The sequence below is a fragment of the Buteo buteo genome, chromosome 8, assembly GCF_964188355.1.
Source record: "Buteo buteo chromosome 8, bButBut1.hap1.1, whole genome shotgun sequence".
NCBI lineage: Eukaryota > Metazoa > Chordata > Aves > Accipitriformes > Accipitridae > Buteo > Buteo buteo.
The window spans coordinates 5,744,638-5,770,854 of NC_134178.1; the positions used below are offsets into that span (position 1 = coordinate 5,744,638).

The 26,217-nt window shown below is 38.2% G+C and overlaps 1 protein-coding gene across 14 annotated transcripts in view; it reads right to left on the reverse strand.

Moving 5' to 3' along the window:
- DMD (dystrophin) overlaps window positions 1–26,217 on the reverse strand; it is a 1,298,312-nt gene that overhangs the window by 108,437 nt on the left and 1,163,658 nt on the right. For all 14 annotated transcript variants that reach the window (XM_075033523.1, XM_075033524.1, XM_075033521.1 and 11 more), the window contains 2 exons: window positions 21,234–21,312; window positions 7,616–7,676 (listed from right to left, as the gene is read on the reverse strand). In XM_075033523.1, the coding sequence (XP_074889624.1) occupies window positions 7,616–7,676; window positions 21,234–21,312 (140 nt within the window). The remainder of the gene's footprint in view (window positions 1–7,615; window positions 7,677–21,233; window positions 21,313–26,217) is intronic.

Consider the following 26,217-nt stretch of genomic DNA (forward strand, 5'->3'; position numbering starts at 1 on the left):
CATTTACGCAAACAAATTTTGCCCCTGCTGGAAAAAAGGAGTGAGGACCTAGACATACAGAATGAGTAGGTGTTAGGTAGCAAAGTTGGACCTCTACTCACTACTCTACTCAGTAGATGTAGACACCATTTGGTGACTGTGCTAGGCTGGTTATACAAAGAGTGCTACTTGATAGTGACTCTCTGTTGTGTTGTACCGTAATCTCGTTTTCTGAGCTCAATTGCCATGGAAAAAAACGTGAATGCTTGTCTCATCAAAACTACTTGTAAGAAAAGCAATTCATTCAGAGATGTGATGCATTTTTTTTTAATGGTTTGTTTTTCTTGAATTATCTAGCCATAGATTTCCCAATATAAAAATTTATCTGATGAATACTTGAAATTCAAAGCAAATATGTAGCATGCAAGAGGCTGCCAAACCTCTAGATCATGTTTGAAATTGTAATCTATCTGATAAAGTTCAACTTTTAAATAAGAAAATGAGAAGTAAGAAAAATTAATATAGATGATTTGATCATTCCTAACCTATTGGTTAGAATCTTTACTTAAGTCTAAGTGCAACCTTACTGACATTCACACAGTTCTCAGTTAATTCATTTTATGTTTCCCTTAGAATCTATAACCCCTAAGCATAATATATACACAAATTAGTTCTCAGGCTTGAAGGTCTAAAGATAAGGATATCACAGAACTGATGTACAACACAGAACTGATTTCAGCTATTATCTGACAAGAAAAAAAAAAAAAGAAATCATTGAAAGGGATTCGATAAGGAGAAAAATGGGTCAAATAATCCATAGTCATGATTCAGTAAGTAAAGACTAAACAAATCTCTCAGGAGAAGAAATGTGTCAAGACAGGTGGAGAATATTCTGAAAAATAGGAACTTATTGCAGTCTATAGGAGAACTGGCATCTTAGAAGGTCAGAGAAAGAACAAATGCAAGGGAGATTCAGCAGCTTCAGCGAGTTCATTTTGGAAAAAAAGTCAATCCGGGAAAAAATCTGACCTCGCCCTGACAGCCAGGCCACTTAGAGAAACAGAAGGAGCCCAGCTGATATGTCCGATTACTGCATTCTCAGTCTTCCCGTGATTGTTGCATTGCCCTAGATGCCAATATGAGACCATTACACAGTCTACCAAGGTCTGTGCATCCATAGCAAACAGAGCTGGTAATGTAAATCGTACGTGTCCATATCCACTACTTTTTCTATTGGTACTGAAACATTTCTTAAAACACACAAATGTTACAGTCTTGCCTTGTATTAGACTGATAAGATCATAAAGAAGACAAAAAAGGTGCAGTAGGTGAAGAGGGATCAATTTAATGCTGACTCTCTTATTATATAGATGAAATTTTTCTCACGTGGAATGGGGAAATAGTTTGAGCTAGCTGCATCAGAAGAAATGCTGAACCAAGGGCAATGCAGACAGTGGATGTGGCAAGTTCTGCTTTGGAGAAGCTCTCAGTCTTCGGAGGAAACAAAGGAATTATGAGACTTCTTGGTGTAACAAGAATATGTAAAAAATCTGAGATATTGTTCCCCATTTCCTTGAAGATTTCTTTGGACAGTTGTCAGAAGCTGTCTTCCTTTTGTCTGTCATCTAAATTAAGGATGTAATTGATCTTTAAAAAAAGAAAAGTCTGACAGGCAAATCTTTCTATTTTTTTCCCTTAATGTGTCTAATCTTTTCAAGTTCAAAGCATTCCAGTGGAAATCAAACATAATTCCTATTTTTGAATCCTGCTCATTAAGCACACAATGTTTAAAACATGGGCTTGAAGTATATGGCATTACATTTTAGCTATCAGGAGCAGCTGTAAAATCTACTTTTTTATGGAGAATCTGGCATATACTCTATAAAATAGGACCATATTGTATAGATGTCATTCAACTCTGTAAAAATTATATTGGCTATCTTAATTTTTTATTAATTTACTTCAGTTGTTAAATGTAGTCAGGCTACATTTAACCGCTGAAGTAAAATGGAGCGAATAGAAATGAAGTAAAAAGTCAAATTCAAGCAAAAATCACATCCAGCTTACAATAAATATAACAATTTCAGCTACAATAAAAGTAAAATATTTAAGGTTATGTAATTATATTCTATTACTCTATAAAGATGTGAACTCCTTGTACAGTATCAAAAGTTTACTTTTCACATTACTGCCTATAAAAATAGTTCATTTATTACTCTCCTAGCCCTAGAGGTGGAAAACAGCGAGTAGCTGGATTTAATGGGTTTAAAACGTTGATACATTCCTTTTAATTAGGAAAACAGGAAAGCCAGATTCCACATAAAATTCTCTCACCCAGCTCATTACCTGCATAACGCCTTTTAAGATTTAACCTGCACGAAAATTACCCCTGCGCTATTTAACCTCTCTGTAACGCTTAACACCATACACTCTTTGTGAAAATTGGTCCTGACCGAATTTGACGACAAAGCTAAGAAATTTACTATCCACTTAAATACGAGCACTGTCACATCAAGAGGACCAAGTCCTGGAAGCGTTGGGTAAGCGCCCGAGGAAGCTGCTCTCTGCCCTCCGCAGCAGGCACTACCTTCCACGCAGCTTTGGTAGGAAAACACATGGTTTCCATCAATTACTGCCCTTAACAAGAGGCTACAGCCCTGCCCGCAGCCCCTGCACCAGCTAGGATAGGATAAAATTGCTGCTGAGTACTTATAATTCATTTCAAAACAAATTAAATCCCCTTCAGTTGCTTCGCATGTGAGGGCAGTAACTCCGTGCTGACAGATGGTAACGAAGAGCAGACCCACGGTATCTTCCCGAAGTGCTCTTGCTCAGTCAGCGGGAACACATCTGTTTATAACCTCCGCTTTCATTTTAAAGGTAGTTAAAGGCTCAAGATTTCTCATTTATTTACACTCTGAGTTTAAATTTTCGTGACAAGTTTTGGAACCAAGGCTTCACAGCCCTATAAATGACAAAAAAAACCTCTGCACTTGGACAAACCTCTAAGAAATATCAGATATTTCATTTAGGTTTTTATGCCAGACAGCATGATAATTTACATCACATAAAGGCAGACTGGAAAGTATTATACTCTTTCTTTCCTTCACAACAGTTTCAATTTTCATATAGAGAGTTCAGAACTGAAAGACAGGAAAAGATCATAATAGCTGTGCTTTTAAGAAGCCAAAATAATACCTTCTTGGTACTTGGTGGATAGGTTAACTGTCAGCCATACACATGGTTCTCATAGCTCACTCACAGCTTCACTCACTACATATACATAATCATACATTATTTATTTACAGTTCTCCATGTCTCTCTGCTCTGTCTGACAGATATTTCCTACTTGCTTTTGTGTCTTGTACTTATCTACGTTCTGCAGAAGAAACAATTAACCCAAATGATTTTACCAGAACAGCAACTCTTTGCTTTATTTTATCTCAGTAAAATTTAATTCAGATAGATTCATTTATCCAGTCTCTAAGTTGAACAAAAGTAAAAGAATCATGGCTTTAATCTGTTTGCTTTCACAATGAAAACTCAGAGCTCTTAGCTTTTTTCTGCATTGAAATTCTGCATGGTTAAACAACAATTAAAAGAGAGATTAAAAATTAAGCAACAAAGAAGTATGTTTATAGAAACTGCCCTGCTAGATCTCCAGTGTGAAATATGGAAAAACTGCAGGATCTAAAACTAACAAAAATGTATGTCACAAGCTGATGCATTTAATGCCAAGTCAACTACTCTGACAGGAGACTACAGCGTGGAAGAGAGTAAGCAAGTAGAGATGTGTAGTCCTCGGAGTTAGCTCACTGCATAGCTAATTTATATAGATAGGCTCATATGGATCTTCTGAAGGAGTGAAATCTGTGCTTCTGAGAATCCAGCTTTGTCCTCAGCAGGACAAAGTTCAGTGAACTGCTATAATCTGTATAAGAAAATAAGCTTGGCTGGGAAATAACTTGGAAGGCTTCCTTTGTGGGAAGTACTGAGATGAAAGACTACTGTATTTTTGCAGAAGCATTTTAAATCCTTCAAAAGAATGGGCACAGCAAGAGGGTAAGAAGACAGACACTATTAACTGGCAAGTCAGTTATACAGAGGAAGAATAATGTCAAAGATTAGTACGAATATAGAAGTCACACGTACTGAATTTCAACACATCACGATGGCAGGACTACTGAATTTTTTTTTTTAGAGTGAAAGTATGTTGCAGACTTCAACCCAACTCCTCCTCCTTACTCCAAAGCAACCAAGATCTCCTAGCACTGTGTAATGGACACGTTTGCTGAGCACAGGACAAGCCACTCACAAGAGCGATGCAAACGTAATTCAGAATATAGCTGCTTCATGTCCCCTCCTGCCCTGCGAGGACAGACGCTGAAGAGGAACTGGGTTGTGCAGCATGACCGAATGCTTCTTCTGGTGTTGCAAAAGCCAAAGTAGACATTTGATTTTGCTATCTATGATTGCTTTGGAGCAGCTCCTCTATCTGTTTGATTGGAAGATAAGAATGTGCGTGCGTATGCATGCACGCGTGAGATCCCTTTCATCGCGGGGTAAACTCTGCTAAGGTGTGATCTAACCTGAATTACGACGTTAAAATCTGCAGCCTCCCTACCTTCATTATCTGTCTTTTTTAGAATTTGAGACTTTTTTTATCTTTTGGTATTCAGTAGTCTTTGTGCTGTGCATTTTTTCCATTTGCTTTTCAGATTTCTGAGGTACAGTAATTGCCTGTTTTGTCTCCTAAAAACTTAAATTTAGAAATTTTAATGAATACCTAAAACATTATTAAAGAGTACAGACATGCCTGTGCCTGCCTTTGCCTTCCCATTTTTCTGGGTTGCACTCCAGTAAGAGTAGGATCAAGGTCTTCAAAGAACAGGACTGATTAAACTATTTTTTTTATATTCCTCTCCTTTTTTAATCTAATAAAACCTTTAAATCCTGTATCAGACAGAAGGAATATATCAAGGGGAAAAAAAAAGATATAAAAGAAAAGGGTTGGCTAAAATGTGTTTTTGAGCAACTTTACGTGTTTTAATGCAGAGGCAAAATGGAATTTTTTTAACTCAGTAGCACATTGTGCTGGGCAAATGCTCAGTACCCAGGCAGCAACGTCCACTTGCTGCTTGGGAAGCCAAGATACTTTTGTTGTCCCGGAACACAAAAATTTGATTTCCCCAGTTCGCTAGGGAAGAGAGAGGTGGGGCTGGACTGTTGGCCTAGCTCGTCATCTCCATAAGGAAGGAAGCACATACACGGGTGGAAGGAAATCCACCTGAATGCAGCAGCAAGGCCTTTAGACTGCAATTTTCGTGAGGCTGACAGTAGACCAAGAAACTACAAAATAGCAGAGACTGGGAATAGCTGAAACAGGTTGTACACTGTCGATAATTATATTTTCCATGGCAATGATGCCTACACCAATACAATTTGAAAAAAAAAATGCTGGTGTGAATAATCTCAAGAAAGAGTTATTGAAGTGATAGCTTTAGAGGCAGCTAGTTGCTACAGATTAATCAACTGTATAAAAAGGAAATTTTAACCAGGAAAATCACAAGGCTTGAAGATACCTAGCAGTAAGTAAACATCACTGCTGAAGATTTAGCACTAAGTACTGCCTGATTTATGGATTTATCAAATGCTATGTCATTGCAAATGTGAAAATGATGAGATAAACCAGTTAAGCACCAAGGAAAAAACAGAAAAAATGAAAAACGTTAAAACGTGTAGCAAATCTGGTTAACGAAGGGGGCTAGCACCAATATTCTACACCGATGACAGAAAGAAAATTATGTAAACATGAAGAGAACACTACCTGTAGCTGCTTAGTCTTCATGAAAGCTCTTTTAGAGAATTAAGAACTGATAGAAAAGTAATACATCAAAGATTAAAGAAAGAATAAGCTAAGTTAAAAAGCTAAAATCATATAGAATACAATTTAGTTGTGTGTAAATATGAAATATGAAGGATGAGAATGAATGAAAAGAAAAATGACTGAGGACAGCTGGAGAAGGGAATAGATGTAACAGCTCACTAAGACTCATTAAAACTTGACCGGTTTGTTTTACATCTCAAGGACAGCAAGTTTTTCTAGAAAAGATGTGGTTGAATTTAAACTTTAATTAAGTGAGTAATGCTACAACCCTTTATGGCTATTAAGATATTTTCTAAAGTGAACAAAATACATCAAATGTATTCCTTTGAATTTGTAAATGGCCTAGAACAGAAATCTAAAATCTAGTAAGAAATAAGGAAGAGCACCACTAACCATTTTAGCACAAATAGTCAACAGTTTCCCACGGCTGCTGGACGCGAGTAGCACAGAGAGGAGTGGGAAGCACAGCATGAAATGCGTCTTGCGCCTACATTAAGAATTGACAAGGCATCTCTCCCCATAATGGCGAGTTATGCCATGGGAAAGAGAGAAGGAGGATCTTTTCCTTCATTCACAGTCGTGCCACAAACTGACTCCTACACACCAGAGCATTGACTTGCTTTCCAGCATTTGTCTCCTGTAGACGCCCCTCCTCCTTGATAGAGCTTTCCAGCTTCCTTCTGTTTCATTTTTCATAGCCAAATACAAACATCGGCAAAATTACAGACTTAATTCAGCAGTAAAGCAACTTAGCCAGGCATAACCATACCTCTGAATTGCACTACAGACTTAAGTTTTCTTCACGTGTAACACAAACGCTTGCTCTGAAGCTGCTGTAGCAGTTCACCTTGTGAAAGTTGCAACTGAAGTGCCGCTGCAAGAGCCATCTGCGACCAGATGGCTTCAGTGACACTAGTTCAGTTTGCAAAGTTTTTTGGGAATATAAGGAGGAACATGTGAATGTGTGTATTAAACAACACCCATGTTACTTGCACCATCAGTTACTTGCACTAGTCTTTATCACAGGTATTGCATCACCTGTTTCCTTCAGAACTTATGTATATGTAGTTCATGGCACATGTTACAGATAATAAAGAGATAAAAAGAGATAAAAAAATGTATTAAAACTTCTTTCTTATTTACCGTGTAGTGGCTCTGTTTAGAGCACTAGAAGCAGGTGATTCCAAATTGTTGATTTTTTAAATTTTCTTCTCATCTGTTATGCATACACATCTGAAAGCAAACTAAATTAATTTGGGAACTAAACTCAAAAAGAATACTCCATAGGGACAAATTTGTCCCTTGTCATTCCTCAGCTACAGACTTTACCAAGTACTGTCCCTAAAGGAATTCATAGTATAAAGTATGCGCATTGCTAGGTTAAAAAAAACAGTGCATCACATTCACAACTGCAATTTGGAATGTTTTTTTTTGGTTTTGCAAAACCTGCCATACGTACTCTTCAGTGGGCAATGGTACAAATTCAACTAAAATCCAGATACCCCAAAGCTTTACTTAGTTTGCAGGTGATTTACGGTAGCATAAAACCAAACAACTTACAAATCAGTGCATCCTACTGTGTTTTTAAATAACAAGCACACCTCTGTGGAATTCAGTGCACACTTCACTCCTTTTTGTTCTTCCCATTTAGACACCATAGGAACGGTTCGCGGTCATCTAAGAAAATTACTAACTGTCCTCTTAAATGACAATTGTAAATAGCTGGAATGAATTACTATTTATACTCACTTGATATAATACGGCACTTTGTTTGGTGAGATTGCCCTCTCCCAGGGGCCTTGGACAGAAGCTGTTAACAACAAACAAACAAACAAATAAATAAATAACTGCACACATACATTCATACATACAAACATACCTAGAAGAGAAACATGGAGGTCAAGTTCAAAGCAAACAGGAAAGACAACGCTAATCTCTAGAATTACAATTTTACACTCGGCCATGCTGATACAGGTCTGTTTGCTCAGTTGCCCGTGAAGGCAGGAAGGATTAACCTGCTGTTCTGAAATTTCTGTCCTAATCTGAGAGAAATTGAACTCATTCAGCTGCAAAGATAAATACAAAAAAACCTCCTTGACTACTAAGCTTCCAGAACAGCTATGAAGCAGAGCAAGTAACCTATCTTCCTGGTGTGTTCTTTCACAGCGTTCCTCCTGCTAACATGTTTAACTGGGTTTTCTTCAATTTCTTTCCTTGTGTGGTCAGCGCTTTCCATCCTTCTAGGAACAGAATTACGTGCTTGTTTACATTTTATGTTGAGTGAAGTTACACTGAGAGTCCATCTACATATTTTGTTTATTCTCTTGTTTACTTGTTCTAAATGGAAAACAGTTTTATTTTTATGTCTCCACATTACTAATTGTATCTTACTGACTACCAATAACAGCAAATGCTGGAGAAAATGACAGTGTGATCACAAGAAATAGAGACTAAATGATATTACTCACTCTTGGCTATCACAGTGTTAAATGTCAACATCAACTTACAATATAATGAAAATATTTTGTCACAAAGTCTTTTATAAAAGTCATTGTTGGCAAAACAATTATAAATTATAATTTCTTAGAGGCAGAGATAACTTATAGTTTAGGCCATAATCAGAAAGGTAATTTTTTAAAGAATTTGTTATCTGTCAAAACCAGTAGGACCAAGAACTTTCTTTTTTAATATAGTGATTAAAAAGAAAATATATGAAAAGTAATCCAGTGGGGGGAAAACAAAGCCTGTTTGCTTCACCCCATGTAACCCTTCTTTTTAGTGACCCCTGCTGTTCACAAAGGAAAATAATTGTTACCAAGACAAATGGTAATTAGCTCCTTGATCATTTGGCTCCCAGTATGTTCTTTCCCTCTCTTGTTCCAAATAGATACTTTAAAAATGCCACTCCCAAGGTGCAGGTGCTTTAACAAAGTCAACAGATCACAATCCATACAAATACAAATGACCAATATACACATTTTGTTTATTTTGTACCAGAATTGTTAACCAGATTCCCAGAAGTCAGTCTGCAGAATGAAATATATTGCACCTCTCTCGCCCACAGACTGGAATGCGGACAAGAGTTGGAGGAAAGAGATGAAACATGCTTATAAAAATGGCTTTATGGGGAAGTCTTGCTGTTTTGTTAGAGTCGCATGCACGTGAGATGTGAAGAAGGGCTGGAAGGAGGCTAGGGACAGCACAGAGGAGAGAGAAATCAGATAGTGGCCGTGGAGGAAGCTGGAGCCATTCTAGATGGTCTGAAAAGGAGAAGGAAAAGCAACCGGGAACGGGGTACAGGCTGGGGAGTGGGACAGTGGGTTTCACATACGTTATAGACAATGCTGAGAAGCTAGGGAAAGGAAGGAATATGTTCAGGAGAAATACGAATGTGATAATCCTGTTTTAGATTGCTGGTGGCCAAGGACTTAGGAAAAGCCTATCATGGCATCTCTGTAGGTCCTGCTGTTGTCTTCAACCCCCAGCTAACCATCTGTAGCTAAGCTGAGTGTATTGCTTTCCTATTACTTACGCAGTTTTGCAGTCTTTAAAGAAAGGTGAAATTTTATTTCAAAGGTCTGAACCGTGAAAACAGGTAACTCTCAAAGTGTGCAAGAAGCACAGAATTTGAATTACAGTGTTAGATCTCATGGAAAAATAGCTGCACTGCCACTGAAACCTGTAGCACAACCCACACGCACAAGAGCACAGAACTGTGTGCACTTTCAAATACAAATACTCAAACATCCATAGAAGTTAAATATGATCAAATAGTCTTTCTCAGGACAGGGACTGCCGTTTTGTTTGATGTTCGTAGACCGCGTAGCTGAAGGGCTGACGGCTAAGGCTGCCGTTCATTAAGTTGCTTTTCTCGGTAGCACGAGCTGCAGCTGTAAGATGCACGCAGCTTCTCAGTTTCTGTGTACTGCTCCAGCCTCAAATGATGTAAAGATACAATCTGTTACATAATTTATAGGAATGCAAAAAGTATTAAAAATAGAATATCACATACTGTTTTGATGTTTAACTACCTTAAAATAAGGGAACGTGTCCTACTTTTAACCCTATTTTTAGGTTCATAGGAAACTCTTAACCGTGATGCTTAATTATTCTTTCTACTGGCGAGAACATAAACTGCTGTAAATGAAATTTTGATGACTGATCCAATATTCTCTATCGTCTGGAAGGGGGTCAGAAACTGAAGCCAAGGAGTTAGACATAGATTACAATTTCATTTTACACTATCAATTACTTGGCAGTTTCTTTGTATGTTTTTATTCAGTAATACTAACCTGTGCATTAATATGTGGTCCCTCAAATCATTTTAAAATTCCTACTCAGTGACAATGATAAGGTTTATTACCCATGGGAATTATCTGAGGACTAATTCAAATAGGATTATACTAAGTTATAATTTTTGAAAATAAAATACCCTTCAGTATTAACTAAAAATTGACTTTCTTAGTATTTCTCTCCCAAACAATCATTAATATTCCCAATGGGAACACCACCAAGCTACAGTTTTCCACTTCAAGATTTGTTTTTAATTCAATACCTAAAGGACAGAATAGATTGCTGTGTATTTTTTGGAAGGTGTATTTCTTCTGTTGCTTTTGAATTAATCTGGGTAAGAGCTTTGCAGTCATAACTTATTATCGCAGAATCTTACAGACGATAGTGTTCTTGATACATTAGAAGAAGAGGAACAAATACTTTGCTTTCATGAGAACTAAGTGCTTTAGGAATAACAAACAATTCTGTGATGTTCTGCATAATTGGATTTAGTGTTCCTTCAAGAGATTGCTGTGAAGCTGTCTATAATACACTTTTGGTTTCCTGGATGATTCTAGCCTTGCATAAATTTGAGTTGACAAAATACATGGTACTTTTTATAGCTATGCTAAGAGAATAATAATTTCATTTTGGCAGAAGCCCAGAAGCTGAGAACAGCTGTTTCTTATCTCTGGTTACCAGTGCGAGTTTACTGCCCATTACAAAGCTAGTGCAGGTAATGGACATATATATTTAATTCCTGGTTAAGACCATTTTAGTAGTCCATCTAAAACTCTTGCTAGCAAAGACTTTTTTTTATATGACACTCTAGTATCCCTGTGTGCTACAGCACTCAAGAAGCAGACGTTTTCCTGTTTGCTAAGTGTAATTCAAAAGTGTTTTATTGTTCTACCTTGCACAGCGTAAGAACTCATTACCATACACCCAGCTACTTGCAATGCTGTTGGCTGAAATTAAATACTGCAACAAAATATGGGGCATTTTAAGAGTGAATTTAAATTTCTCTATGCTTTATTTGCATTGATATACATTTTAATGGTTACCTAATTTGGGAGTTTCATTTCTTTCTGTTGGTGTGCTAATATCTGAGACTTGCTTTACCTATTCAACTTGAGTGAACATGGTTCTTGAAGGTAAGCCTACATCCTTATTTGTTTGCAGAATGTATAATGAAACGGCAGCATGCTGGCTCTCTGAACTTCAGCAGTATTTTAACCTATGCGGGGATCTGAATGAAATATTAAATAGGATCATAGTGTAATTTTATCTGTGGTGATATTACAAAAAATAATCTGATAAATATTTCACTTTAGCACTACAAACATAATGAAAAATACATGTATGTTTACTAACAGTGAACTATTTCTCCTCCAGCTATTCAAAGGGTAAATTTAGTACATCCACATTTAAAAGCTACTCTCAGTGGTACTTATTTACACAGTGAGCACGCACTTCTAGTCACTATATCATGGCATGAGCGTACATTTTCAGTTCTAAATACAAAGAAAATCTTTTGACTCTTATTTGTCACTAGGGGTTAAAGTATTGGGAAACAGGTTTAGAACAGAAACCGCAAATTAACACTGCCTAGTGCCTATGCACCATTACGTATATCGTCTCAATTTTTTTTTTTTTAGAAACTCATTATATTTATTACATATGCATTTCAGCATCATGATAGTTAAAGCTGAGCTCATTTTTGTGTTCACAATCAAGACAGTGCACTACCTGCTTGGTGGCCACAGTAGCTGTAACTCAGCAAGGTGCTTAATTAGGTCCACATTTTAATAATGCTAATAATTCACTGATTCAGCCTAGGAACTCTACCTGCGTGACTTACATTGTTCTACCTAGCATTATGATCATTAATATCTTTATGCAAACATAGAGCTAGGATTTTGTTTATTTATTCACATAAAGTTTGTTTTCATACCAATTACTTTCACTGCAGCAAGGTATGGTGTTGGTGACTTCAGATAAAGGCAGGCAGGGAGGACAAAATGATGAGTCAATCTTTGCATCTGGAAAGACTCTGATTGCCCAAGAATCAGAAGTTCACACCTGTGTAAGGTACCTTAACCTTTCAAAGAAGATGCGTTGAGTACTATTCCAATTATTTTCAAATGAGACCATCATAAATGAGAAACTACTGCTCTCCAGACTATAAGGAGCTTATGCTTCTCTTCTGAGAGAATATGCTAAAGCAACGTTTCCCCTCCATAATCAGTTCATGATATACGCTGGCAGGATGCCATCTCCAATACATATGCCTACGCAAGAGTGACACAATAGAATTGTTTGCATAACCTATGAGTTCTTTGAGATACTTTGCAACAAATGTCAGAATACATCTGTAAAATACGATTCTCCCCTTTCCCCCCCAAATTTATAGAGAATTGATTTCTGAATTATGTGCATTTATCATTGTACGGGGTGAGAGCGAAGAACAATCAGATCACACTGTGTAGCACTGAGGTCCAATGTTGCACCGTGTAGTTGAGAAACTGATGCCAGAATATATCAGCTCCACAATTTAGAAGTTACAAGGCAGAAGCATCAATCAAAACCTGTCTTTCACAAGGACTACACAGCATGGGGTCTATTCGGCTCCAAGCCCCAGCTTGTGGTGCTGCACACGTGCATTTCAGAGATGGAGAGAGCTTCTTCTCGGCTTGGGTTCTGCTGTTCTTAAACCCAAGCAAACACTCACTGCTTCCCTGCAACGCTAGCAGTACCATCTGTTGCTGTAGCACACGTGCAGACATTTACTGCATATACATTTTCAGAACACTTCTAACTAGTTTGAAGAAGGGATTATATTAGTCATGAAAAAGTTCAGCACGTGATCAGGGCCAATTACAACAACGGTCATTGTACGAGAGTTATAAAAGAGGAGGACTTGCCACCCTGCGTTTCCTGCTGGAATCTTTACGGCCAATTTAAGATTTCTCACCTGCAGCCTAGGGTCAACATTATATGATATGACCTAAATAATGCATGCCTTTAATCATGAACGCTGTTTCCAGAAGTTTCCAAATGCCACTTGTAACACGAAATACAAAAATCCATCTAATGCTCATTTTCCTAAATGTCACACTACTGTAAGATGGCAAAAATACAAGCATCTACCTGTTTAATAATACAGCAAAGTGATATAATCTGTATTGATCCACATATCCCAAGTTACAGGTACTTCACGTTGCTAACTTGTGTTGCACTGTTATGCTCTTAAAAATAAAGTCTCTAAAACTGGCTCATCAAATGAGGTCATAGAATGACCTAATCAAATTGGTGGTGATTTTTCTGCAAATGGAATTAGATAAATAGAAAAATAAGTCTTTGCTAAATACTCCATGTCTCACACAGCAAAACATAACAGAAAAATTCTAATATATGTATCTAGAATATGCCTACTGTACCACAGTCCTGGAGTTTGAGGAAAAGGAATGTCCTAAACTAAACACAGCGTACATCTGAGGACAACATGAAAAATGAAGTAGTTTTCATTTAGGCTTCCCAGATCCAATGTTAATCCAAAAAGATTATAAAATACGGGGTGTGTGTGTGTGTGTGTGTGTGTGTGTGAAGATTTTGTCTTGGCAACTTACCGATTCAGACAGTGGACAAAAGTATAATAAGCAATAACCTATCTTTTGAGTCTTATACTCCTTAAGAGTAAAAAAATAATATTTGATTACCTGCAAGTTATTTAGCATTGCAGAATATAGAATTATCTACCAACTAAGGATAGGCTTCTATTTAAAAAAAAAAAAAAAAAAAAGACAACAGCAATTTTCCTGACCACTCCTCCCCCGCCCAAACCCCTGCTTTAAAATAAATACTATACAGCATTTTTGAATTGATGACAAATGAAAACCAAGAACACAAGAGAGGGATTTAACATGAATTATTTTTAAGTACCATTCTAAGATATTTTTTATTGGAAGCCTTTTTTCATAAAAACAAGATATTAATTACAAGGAAAAATTGTCTCCTTCCAGGTGAAGAGAGGGGGAGAACATCATCATCTGAAAACTGACTTCATCATTTTGTTCAGAAATTTGTATCCCAATGTATCATAGTGGAAAGGGTCACAGAAGTGCAGGAAAGAGGAAAACATAGGTATAAAGCTGGGTTTCCATAAATTCTATTTCATTGTGAATTGAATATTTTAAGTTTTATAGAGAGATTCTCTGTGGTTTTCCTGAGAAGAAAATATAATGAGAAAATTAAAGCCCACAAGAGGAGGAGTGATGATCATATGACCTGATGACATACTTTCACTGTAAAAATTATTTTACTCATTTTATTCCAAGAGTAAGAATAAAGAGATTCTCTCAAAATACGCCAATGGGATATTTCTCTTAAAACCCTTTAGCAGTCAGGCAAAGGCTAGCTCTTCCAGAAGTTTTAGCTATGGTCACGATACTCTAAATAAGAAGAAATGGACCGAAGACAATTTCCCCTAACTTTAAACCTGATTTACCCATCACACAGGTCTTGAGGTTGAATTGGTGCCCAGTGCTGCTACAAATTCCCAATGATAACAACGGCAAGACCTGTGAACTTGTTTTGGTTGGTACTTTAATAGTTTTCTTTTTTCAGAAGCACATGCAGTCATTTTGCATTTATACTAAAGTATAAAAAAGTTTTCTAACAATCAGGCTCCTCTAGCTAATATCACCATATTTAAATGCAATAATAAAATCCCTTTGCTTCCAGAGAGTTCTCAGAGTTAGGCTTATTCTTTTGTGACCACTTACCCTCTATCTTTATATTACTATCTGGGAATATTTTCTATTCAAAACATTCAATGTGATACCTAAAAATATTAAATCATGTATCCAAAAAGACACAGATGAATGGACACGGTCTTCAAAGTCTGCACATCAAAAGTGATGTCTGGAAGACAATATAATACAATGTATGCAGTGAGAAATAAGAGAGAAAGGTGTAGATTATATTCCAGTGCTAACAGCTATCAGGTGGATGGGTAAAGTGTCTTAAGGGTCCTAGAGCCTTGTCATTTTTAGAGTCAGATGTTTTAATTAGCAGGACTTGCCCTTTTAAAGATGTCTGCCTGGGCAAGAAAGAGCTTCACTAATCTTCACTTTGCATAATAATCAGCACTCAGCCAGAAGGTGGGAAATGTGAGTACTTGACTTCTCTCCCAACTTGAAGGGATTCAGACCCACATCTCCAGTTTCTCAGGAGAGCGGCCTAAATAACTGCAGGGAAACACGAAGGCAGAGAAAGAAAAAAACCCAATCTGAACCTTAACAGCTCTGAGCTTATCCTGAGAAGGAGAGACCTAGGCTGCATAGCCCACTCCTGCGATCATATTTTTTATTTTTAAGCAACAATTGTCTGACATAAAATGCAGCAGATGCACTCCGATGGCTAGCTTGCAATACAACCTGTTGGCTCCAGCATTCATAACCTTTCTGTTTCTGAATGAAAGCTCTACAGCTACCTCATTTCATGTTGAATTCAGTGCTGTTCCTGCTTGGAAGTCCAAAACTTAAAGGCATAGTTAGGTATGTCCAGTTAAAATATAGTTCCTAGCACATATTTAGGTATACATATTTAAAAGTCTGGGTCTGATGTATCCAGGTAGCAGAAGCTTGTAGCCTGGGAAATACAAATCACAAGATGTTAGCTAGATGTAAATCAGCCTTTTTGACTTGCAAACCTAAATGTTCTTTCCATTCCTCCTATTTCCAGTTTCTTCACCTTGATGAAAGTCCATGTTCTCTGAGCTTAGGAATCACAAGCAGCACCTGGGATCTCCCAGTCACGCTTGTAAGTAATTGCCAGTTATATCTGAGCACTATTTTCGTGCAGTCACTTCATCGACATGCTATACATACGAACATATGGCTCATACTGGAGCTGGACAGTAAATTACAAGGTTTGCTTATGCTTTTAAAGATGTAATACCTTCTATTTTTCAGCAATCACAAGTAATGCACATGAATGAGCTATCACATTAAAAATAGGATTGATGGGAGGCTGGCTAGCACAGCAAATGATATTAAAAACAATCTGACATCAATCCTACCTCTCATTTATTGCATCTCAAAAAAAAAAAAGTACTAACTGTTGTGACAAATACAGATAGGTCCTCCAAAAATAGACAGTGAATCCTGTTCTTTGTAAGACACAGCATCGCAAAATAAAATAGAGAAATCTGAAAAGTAAAAATATTCCAGAGGAGTCACTGAAAATCCTGGAACTGCCATTATGTTTGAAATTTGCAGGTACTCTTTTTCACACTTCAGTTACTGTATATAGTTTCCAAATTAAGCACCATGATCCATGAAAGGATCACAGATTTTTTTTAATTACTTTGCTAAATATTTACCAATGTCTCTTTAATAGAAAGGGGATATTTTTTTTTTTTTTTTTTTTTTACACCCTCATTGAGATCATTCAAATTAAGCAGCAAAACCTTCAAAACCAACAAACTCACTCTGTGGATTCACGATATAATGTCTTGCACATTAATACATTTATCAGCTGTATCTTAACAACTATTGCTGTGAATGCTGGGAGTCTCCGTCCTTGGCAAGGAATAAACTGAGGAGGAGCTGGGATTCTGTGGAGACTGGCAGAGTGAAATGAGTTTGGGGAAGCATGAAGGATGGATCAGAATATCAAGGACTGAGGTGAAAGAGCCCAGCAAAATAAAAAAGTAGGAGGCCTGGAGGGAGGCAAGTGCCTGTACTGGCAGAAAAGCAAGGGACAGTTTTGGTGAGAGTCCTTTACACTTAAGGGCAGCCCAAAGCCTTGCTGTAGGCACACAAGTGTATACTAGCTCCTTTGTCATTACTTTTTTAACTTGCAACCAGGAGATGTCCTAATTATCCTGTGCCACAATATAGAAAAACAGTCACCTGGTCATTTAGAAGAAGAGTGGAAAGAGAAAGTCAAACTGCATGAAAGGACAATGGAGAAAAATTGTCCCTAAATTAAAAATGCTATAAAGAAGGAGACTTAGTGGTTGATATTTTTTTTTTTTCCTTTTTCACTCTTTATCTCTCTAGCTCACACCTTCCTTCCCATTGCTCTCAGAAACAGCAGTAAGAATAGCTCTTAGAACAGGCTGCAAGTGCTTAGAAACAGGGACAACCATTTGATTCCTTGCTGTATTGGTTTTATGTGGCAAGGTGTTGGTAGCGGGGGGGGTTACAGGGGTGGCTTCTGTGGGAAGCTGCTGGAAGCTTCCCCTGTGTTCGAGAGAGAGCGAGCCCATACCAGTCGGCTCTGAGACGGACCCGCCGCCGGCCAAGGCCGAGCCAATCAGTGATAGTGGTAACGCCTCTGTGATAACATTTTTAAGAAGGAAAAAAAGTTGGAAGAGTGAGAAACAGCCGCGGGAGAGAGGAGTGAGAACATGTAAGAGAAACAAGCCTGCGGACACCAAGGTCAGTGAAGAAGGAGGGGGAGGAGATGCTCCAGGCGCCGGAGCGGAGATTCCCCTGCAGCCCGTGGTGAAGACCCTGGTGAGGCAGGCTGTCCCCCTGCAGTCCAGGGAGGTCCACGGTGGAGCAGATCTCCACCTGCAGCCCGTGGAGGACCCCACGCCGGAGCAGGTGGGTTTCCGAAGGAGGCTGTGACCCCGTGGGAACCCTGCGCTGGAGCAGGCTCCTGGCAGGACCTGCGGATCTGCGGAGAGAGGAGCCCGTGGAGCAGGTTTTCTGGCAGGACTTGTGACCCCGTGGGGGACCCGCGCTGGAGCAGTGTGCTCCTGAAGGACTGCACACCGTGGAAAGGACCCATGCTGGAGCAGTTCGTGAAGAACTGCAGCCCGTGGGAATGGCCCACGTTGGAGAAGTTCGTGGAGGACTGACCCCGTGGGTGGGACCCCACGCTGGAGCGGGGGAAGAGTGTGATCAGCCCTCACCCTGAGGAGGTGAAGCGGCAGAAAATAACGTGTGATGACCGTAAACCCCATCCCTGTCCCCCTTGTGCCGCTGGGGGGGCTTGGTGGAGAAATCCGGGAGTGAAGTTGTGCCCGGGAAGAAGGGAGGGGTGGTGGGAAGGTGTTCTGAGATTTTGTTTTATTCTCTCATTACCTTACTCTGGCTGATCTGTAATAAATTGAGCTAATTTTCCCTAAGCTGAGTCTGTTTTGCCCGTGACGGTAATTAGTGAATGATCTCTCCTGTCCTTATCTCGACCCGCAAGTTTTTGTTATATTTTTCTCTCCCCTGTCCAGCTGAGGATGGGGGAGTGATAGAATGGCTCTGGTGGGCACCTGGCGTTTAGCCAGGGTCTACCCATCACACTTGCCTGCACTGGGCATGACAAATATGAGGTCCCTGCCTCACTCCCCCCTTACTTTTGAGCTAGTTTTTCAACAGCCCTATGCAGCTTCAGTTCCAACCAAGCAGAAACAGACAGATCATGCTGTAATTTCTATATATAGAATAATAACAAACATGTAAAAAACATTACCACAGATTAGCAGCTCATATTTATTTCATCCAGATAGGAAAGAAATGTAATTCAGTTACTGATTTAACGTGAACTTGATTACAGTACCACCCTTTTTGCAGAACTACTTAAAGGTAGATCAAATCTAAAAGGACAATTTTTCATATAAGTATATAAACACAGTTGAGGACTGAAGATCATCACCCACACACATTAAGGTGAGCAAGCATGTATGGTAGAGGGAAAGTTGATGCTGAGTTTGAGAGGATGAACTGATTATTACTGGCATATAAATTAGGTATGAAATAGCCAATAAATTGCTTATTTTCCTTACTTATTACAGTTTGCATTGATCTTGTGTGTATCTCAGCTCCTTAGATAAAAATGCTCTGTGAGTTGATCTTATAAAATAAAACCGGAGAGCAGAACTACCATGATTCATCTTTTCACTTTTGTTGCCACAGCTAGTCCAACTTGGACTCTCTTTGCCATACACTGAAAGATCATTTACAAGCCATTAAATTCACCTTCATTTGACCTGCCCAGTTCTGTTTGGCAACCCTTATATTTGACTTGTTCATCCCCAAAAGTACAGATACAGAAACAGGACTAGAGCTAGATGGCAAATACGCTGACACTCTCTCCCCTGCAGCGCTGCCTCTCCAATAGATGTGCTTCTATCAGTGTAGGGATGCAGCAGAGGCAGTACATAAAAAGCACATAAAAGCATGATATTTTCCTCAGGTAGTACATGACACAGAGGAACTTGATGCTTTTGGAATTTGATGCTTATGAAAGATGGGACAGATAAATGCACTGGCAGTTTTCAGTGACGGAACACTTATACTTGGGAAGGATTCTATAGATATTTTCAGTGCTTCAAGCACACGTGCATGCAAAAGTTAGGTAAGAATGTGTATTTGCACATGTATTTGCATACACGTCTAAGAAAGAGAGACAGAACAAACAAATACACATAGCCAAATCACTGAGAAAAAAAGGACATTTCCAAAGTCAACACCTGGCTCCTTTTCCTAAAGCGATCCTCAAGTGCTGAGAAGTGTCCAGAATCATTTCCACTCCTTGCTGGCTCTGGTTAGTACACAGAAGAATAGTGTATTGTGTCTCAGCATCTCACTAATTGGTGGGTGGGCTCAAAGAGGTGACTATCATAACACTGAGCAACTTTTGGATTGGTCTAGTTTATCAGAAATAAGGCAATATGGGTCTAGGACATAACTGTCACACAAGTTGCCTGGCTGCACTCAGCACCGGCACAGAGAACAATGACGTGCTCTTCAGTGTGGTAACGTAGTTCAGGTCACTCTAGTCTCTTCCAGACTGCAATATAGGCTGCCTTAATTTACCCTTCATGTTTATTCTTTCACCAGGAACACACTGTGTGTCTTAAGAAAAACAGGCATCTGCTTGCATATTGTGGTCATGTCATATACCCGTAACAACTCTCACACATTCAATCTTAACAAGTCTGCTTTGCAGTTATATGTATTGAGCTGACTAATTAGTCCCAGTAATTAAGAGTTAATTAAAAGAGATTTTGAAAAAGTAGTAGAAATCACAAAAATAGGGCTTGTTTCTTCACAGGATCATAATTTGATAAAATAAGATGTAGGGTTGAATCATTGGGAGCCTGCATTATGCTTATCTGGCACAACAATGACTCTGGTTTTGAATTTGCAGTTCACCCCACCGAGAATTTTCAGTTTCCCATTGAAATTTTCAGTGGAAAAAATGGTTAACCAATTCAAATTACAATGCAGTATCAGCTGAAGAGAAGTTTGTCCTCTACCCCACTGTGAACGTAGCTATGCAATAATAGTAACATCTATTTCTGATGTCTGGATAGTTTGTCCCTCTGCATATAGGAGACCATTATCCTGTGACTATGTTCTGTTCTGCTGATATAATCTCTTAAATAAAGTTTTACTGTTTACTTTCCTTAATTGAAGTACAATAGAAAAGACACAGCCTTTAAGAAGCTTCACTTTAGTCACTGCCTTGGAGCTTTGAAGGTGTTTCAAGTTGTCTTTCAGTGTACTTCAAAACATCCTTGATAAAAGAGTGTCTGCGGAGGTGGAGTGGGAATATTACTAGCAATTATATTTTATGCAGAGTTGTAAAAAGTTTACTTAACTGCCATCTTTCCCGCTACGGTTTTGATCCTCTCACGGCTCTGCTAAGTGATCAAATCCTGCAAAGTATTTTTCTTGCAGGTCTTATTTTGCGCCTTTTTGGAGCTGAATATTTCTTTGAAAGGATAAACCTTTTTTTTTTTTAATCCTTTCTGGGTTACAATCATCAGAAACTTATACAATTTTTAATATCATTTTAATTCACTAGTCCTAAAAGGGAACCTTCAAACAATGAAGACCAGCCTTGCATTGACAGATGTATGGACAAACAGACTTGATACTGGCAGATATTTTCCTTTTACCCTGGACTATATGAACTTACTTAACAGTGTTCTGCTCCCAGTAATGAAAAAAAAAAAAAGAACAACATTATAATACAGTCTAAAATAGAAACTCATAGCAACAATAACCGGTGCATGGCAACAAAAAATATCAATTAACTGTGTATGCAAGCTGAGCAAGAAAAATGGGCAATTACTCACTGGTAAGAAAATGCTGGGAAGTAGGGCCAAAATCCCTGTGAGCTTCATGCAGTTGCCTGATGCGCTCATCAATGGCCACCTGTTAAGAGAGGAGAAAGAAAATGACTCTTCTAAGCAAGTAACAAGTAGCAATTAGATACTTTTTTTCATTAGAGAACATTCTGTTTAAAATTAAACAAGCTCCTGCAACAATCGTTACCCCTCAGGGCTTAACTGAGATTTAATGTGTCTTATCCAACAGAATGGAGATCAAAAAAGATTTGGGTAGTTCCCCCCCCCCCCCCCAACTTTAACTGATGCTAGAACAAGTTGAAAATGAAAAGGCTGATAAATAAAAACAGAGCAAATTGGCCTGACTTTATGTACCTGAAAAGAATACGACTGTCGCTTACCAATATTGAAGTCAGAAACATTCCTCTATGTTAATACTTTTACAGAACTACCTCAAAAGTACTTTTTGAGAGTATGCTATTATAAATCAGCATGTGACAAGTAATCTTTTTTAATGTGGACATGATAACCGTATTTTAACTGAGTGCTGAAATGAGGGTAACCAGAGAGCATCTGGTACCAACATTTCTGTTCTTTTAATCAGTCAAATCCTACCCCCTCGACCCTTTCCTTGGAAGAGTCCTTTGAAGAACATGTTGTTCCTAATGTTTTGTTGGGTTGGTGTACTGCATGAAAACACAGATGCTAGTTGTAAGATTGGTTTTATCTTTATCCTTGAAAATCCCGGTAGAGTTAAATACCAAGCAAGCAGCCAAGAGGGGGTGGTTGCTATAAGATTCCATAGTGTATGAATGACATCTACCAGCAGCTTTATAGCCTATACGCTAAAAGCATACCATCACTGAGTTAAGCCTAAAAATAGGATTAGGTAAAGCAAGGAAAAATGTTTGAAAGTAATGATAAAATATTTTGGAAATGTATCAAGTAAAATAACTGATAGGAAGCAGATTCACTTATCTTAAATATTGCCTGTAAAAGCAAGTGTTGTATCGACACTGGCAAAGCAGAAGGTAAAAGCGATTGGTCTGTTTTTATTGGCCTAATTATGATATACGTAACTAGGAAACAAATAGGTTGCACAAGTAAAAAGCAATCTGCATTTTAAAACTTCCAGGGATTTTTTTGGTTGGTGGTAAGAAGGAACAATTGTATAATAACTGGGTACAATTCAGTTAGAAGGGAAAAATAATGATAGAATTGACTAGCTCTTCGATAGGGCTGTGTTTGCCAAATAACCCCTAGCCCCAAAATCTTGTTTTACTAAACACAATAGAAATTTAACACCAGGACATGATTTTTTTGCTTACAGTTTCAAAACTGACTCTATGACCAAAAGGCTCCCCTTCCTTTCTTTCCTCAAGCCATTTTTCAGATGCTTCTCCTGCAGCTTCCTCCATTCCTATGCCACCTTTTCCCTTCTGGCTTCCTCTACACAGACACGATTAATGTGATTTTTTGCTAGTCCCCATCAACCAGCACCTCCCCACATAACTCAGCTACTAGCATAGCACCATGTAGCCTCTGTTCTTATTTCTACTGTTTTCTTGAATCCAGAATTGCTCACAGAGCAACATTTCTACTGGTAGGTTTAAGGCAGGCACATGCTGGCTCAGTCCTATGACCTGTGCTTTTTTTGCTTAATCTTGCTGATTGCTTAGCTAGACAAAACTAAGCCTAGGAAGAGTGAACTCTGGATAACTTCTGACACTGTGAGTAGAAGGTGGCTGGGTAAAGGACATTTTAAGTCTAAAGTGAATTGCATGGATAGATGTTCTGTTAAGCAATGCTTTGTACTGGGGACTGGCTTTGGGCTTGAGTTCGCATATAATTCAAAGCTTAGATATAAGGTAGGAAAGTCTGTAAGTGCATAGAAAACAATGATAGGGCTGCTTCTGGTCAGCAATATTGTTAGCTTAAGTACAGAAGCATAAACTAATGTGATATTGTTTTTAATCAAGAAATGGCCTTTCAATGAAGACTAGGAAGATAATCTTAAACATACTTAAAACAAACACATGCAAATAAAAAAATATGGGAAAAAGTATTAATGGAATTATATATACTCTTTGGAACCCTCTTAAAATAAACATCATAACATACTTATTTTGTCATTAGGACATTATTGGTTAGTAAAGAAACATGAGGCTCCTCCTTTATATTAGTTCTTACTTTTCAGTAAGTCAGCTAGGATGGAAAAAGTACTTTCTGGCATGCAGAACCTCTAAAGAGAATGAGAGCTCCACAAATACACAGCGGGGAGCAGTGTTTCGTATAGAAGAATGACAACAGCCAGCTTGTGTTCAGAACAGAGTATGAGAACCCTTGGGTATGTGTAACCACTGCCAGCTCACAGCCCGTACAACTTCTTTAAGTGTGCTAAAACTGAGCATTTCAAGCACTTCAAATTTCAATCACTTCAAAATATACAGGTGAGCTTTGGGCTGCACAGAATTATCAAACTGAGATTTTTAGCCATATATGCACATCCAGCAAAATAAAATACCTTACACACTTCAGGGTAAATTTTCAAACCGAACAGGTTGGATGTGAGCCAGGAAATACCTCTGTCTAGAGGTAGATTTTGTCAACACAGAGGTAAATAAAACATTGGGAAATCTTGAGTATTCTCCAGAAACTAGCACCTGAGAACATAGAAAGTTACTCCACTCAGCTGCCAGGAAATACCACTTATCGATGTACCAGCGTACTACCTTTTAGGTGCCAAAAGATGAACTCACTATTGATGGTAGAGCAAGGAAAATTATTGCAGTCAGTCTCTATGAACTTTACCAAGACTAAGATGTAAATGGTAAAATAACAGAATTTGAACATGGGGCTATTGTGAACAATAAAAAACCCCACTGAACAAAAGATGATTACTTAAAGTTACAGAAGAATGTGTCTCTGATCCAATAAAATCAGAGTTGGATTTGGCTTTGTGGCTTACATCCTAACTACCTGGAGAAGGAGAATCACATCCACCTTGAGTCTTCATAACTGATTTGTGATTCTTGAAAAAAATTCTCACTGGTACATAAATTATTTTTTTTAATTCATTTTCAGAAAGAAAATATAGGTAATGCCTAAATTTTAAATTTTGTCTTGTTTTCTTCCAAGTCAAGTGAAATAGGTTCCTCCAATATAAGCACAAACAGTATCCTTTGTATTTGTGTATGCTACACTCTGAACAAGTGCGGTTTTCCTTCGAACAAAATGATGTTGTGAAAAACTGGAGCTGTGTGTGAAGAAAACAGCAAAATTTTGAACCCGATTCAAGCATTCATTTTCCTTGCTTAAATGGAAGAAAACATACAGACTGTGAATGAGTTTTGCAAATACATGCCCCCCCCGCCCATGTCTCGATAGCCAAAGGAAAAATTATGTCTTCTGACTTCAGTAATCTTTTCCTACTAGTATCAGCTTAGCCAGACTAATATGCAAAAAGTAATCATTTTAAAGATACTACCACCAGTATGTAACATGCAAGATGGGACTATGGATTGGATTTGGGTATCTTTTAGGTAAAACTCTCTACAGTATTTCTCAGCAAGCATTGTTACTTAAAAAAATAATAATAATAAAAAAAATCAATAGGTAGATTTCCAGAAAGTTGGCTATTGCTTTATCTGAATCAAGATATGAGAATTTGGTTTTAACTGACCAAAATCTTTTTATATCCGATTTTGACTTAAAAACAAACATTAGGATTTTCTGTGATCAGGATACTTGAACTGCTGCTTTTCTTCACTGAGAGTACATGCTTCAAGAGACATGCATTTCCATTATTTGTTTAACCCGCTGTTTTACATAACATTTACCTTCTTTCAGTCCTAACAAATGAAAGGGGCACAGTAGTGCAGTAAACATTATACTTGAAGATGAAGACAGTAATATTAAAAATCCTATACTGGTTCTAAGTGATATTGACATGGAACATAAACAGCTTCTGCTAAACAAACAAACGCTATTTAAAGTTCCTCTCCTTTAAAGACTTTGAAAACATCTGATGAAACGAATTCTGTTTCCCATCATTTGGATGCAGCCATGGGAACTGAACAGATAATCAGGTTCAGATAAACAGATTATAACAATAACAAGAGCAAAGCTATGTCACGTAGTTGTTAAGAATAGTTTAGAAGTACTTTACCTAATGTAGGGATTCAACCTTGAAAACACCTGTTATAACAGCTCCACTGAAATCAGAATAAGGATTTGATGGATTTGACTTGGGTCTACTACTAATAAATCTTTTTTTTTTTTTTTTTTAAATTTTGCTGGGGTTTAACTGAGAACATTTTTATTGCATCTAAAGCATTCTTTGTTTAGGTCCACACTACAAAACAGGCGTAGATGAAGAGGCAATATTAAGTTGTGTCATTCCCAGTATTTTCCATGTTCTCAAAAAGTACCCAACACCAACTATTAAGGTGTGCTGGAGTTGCTGAGCTATTCAGAAAGATGTGGTGGAGGAAGGGGGCACACCCCATCATGTTGTTAACGTTGTGCCTGCAAATAACGAGCAGCCTCAGCAAAGAGCTGTAAAAATGGTCTCTCTCTCTCTTGATCCATGAATCTTGTATTCTTGGATATACAAATTCCATACTGAGACAACATAATACTCAGCCTAGGCCTAGCACTGTCTTAATCCTGCCCCAGTCTTCCCCATGGCTTTGATGCTCAACTGAACACGTTCAGTAGAGGAAACTACCTCCGGGGTGCTTACGCCCCAGACAGATAGGCTAAAATGTAATCTGCAAACTGAGTGGCTCCAATGCTGCATGAGTGAAGGAGAGCGGTGGAATGCCTGTTTGTGCTCAGCACACTTAGAGAACTCACATTCAATGCACTCTGTAAGGAATTTACTCCAAAAAGTCTTATTTGTGAATCTTAAATGGCCACAGACAAATGGCCAACAAAGCTAGTGATCACATGTAGTGAGAAAACGTCAGGCAAACAGGGAATGTTACAGGTG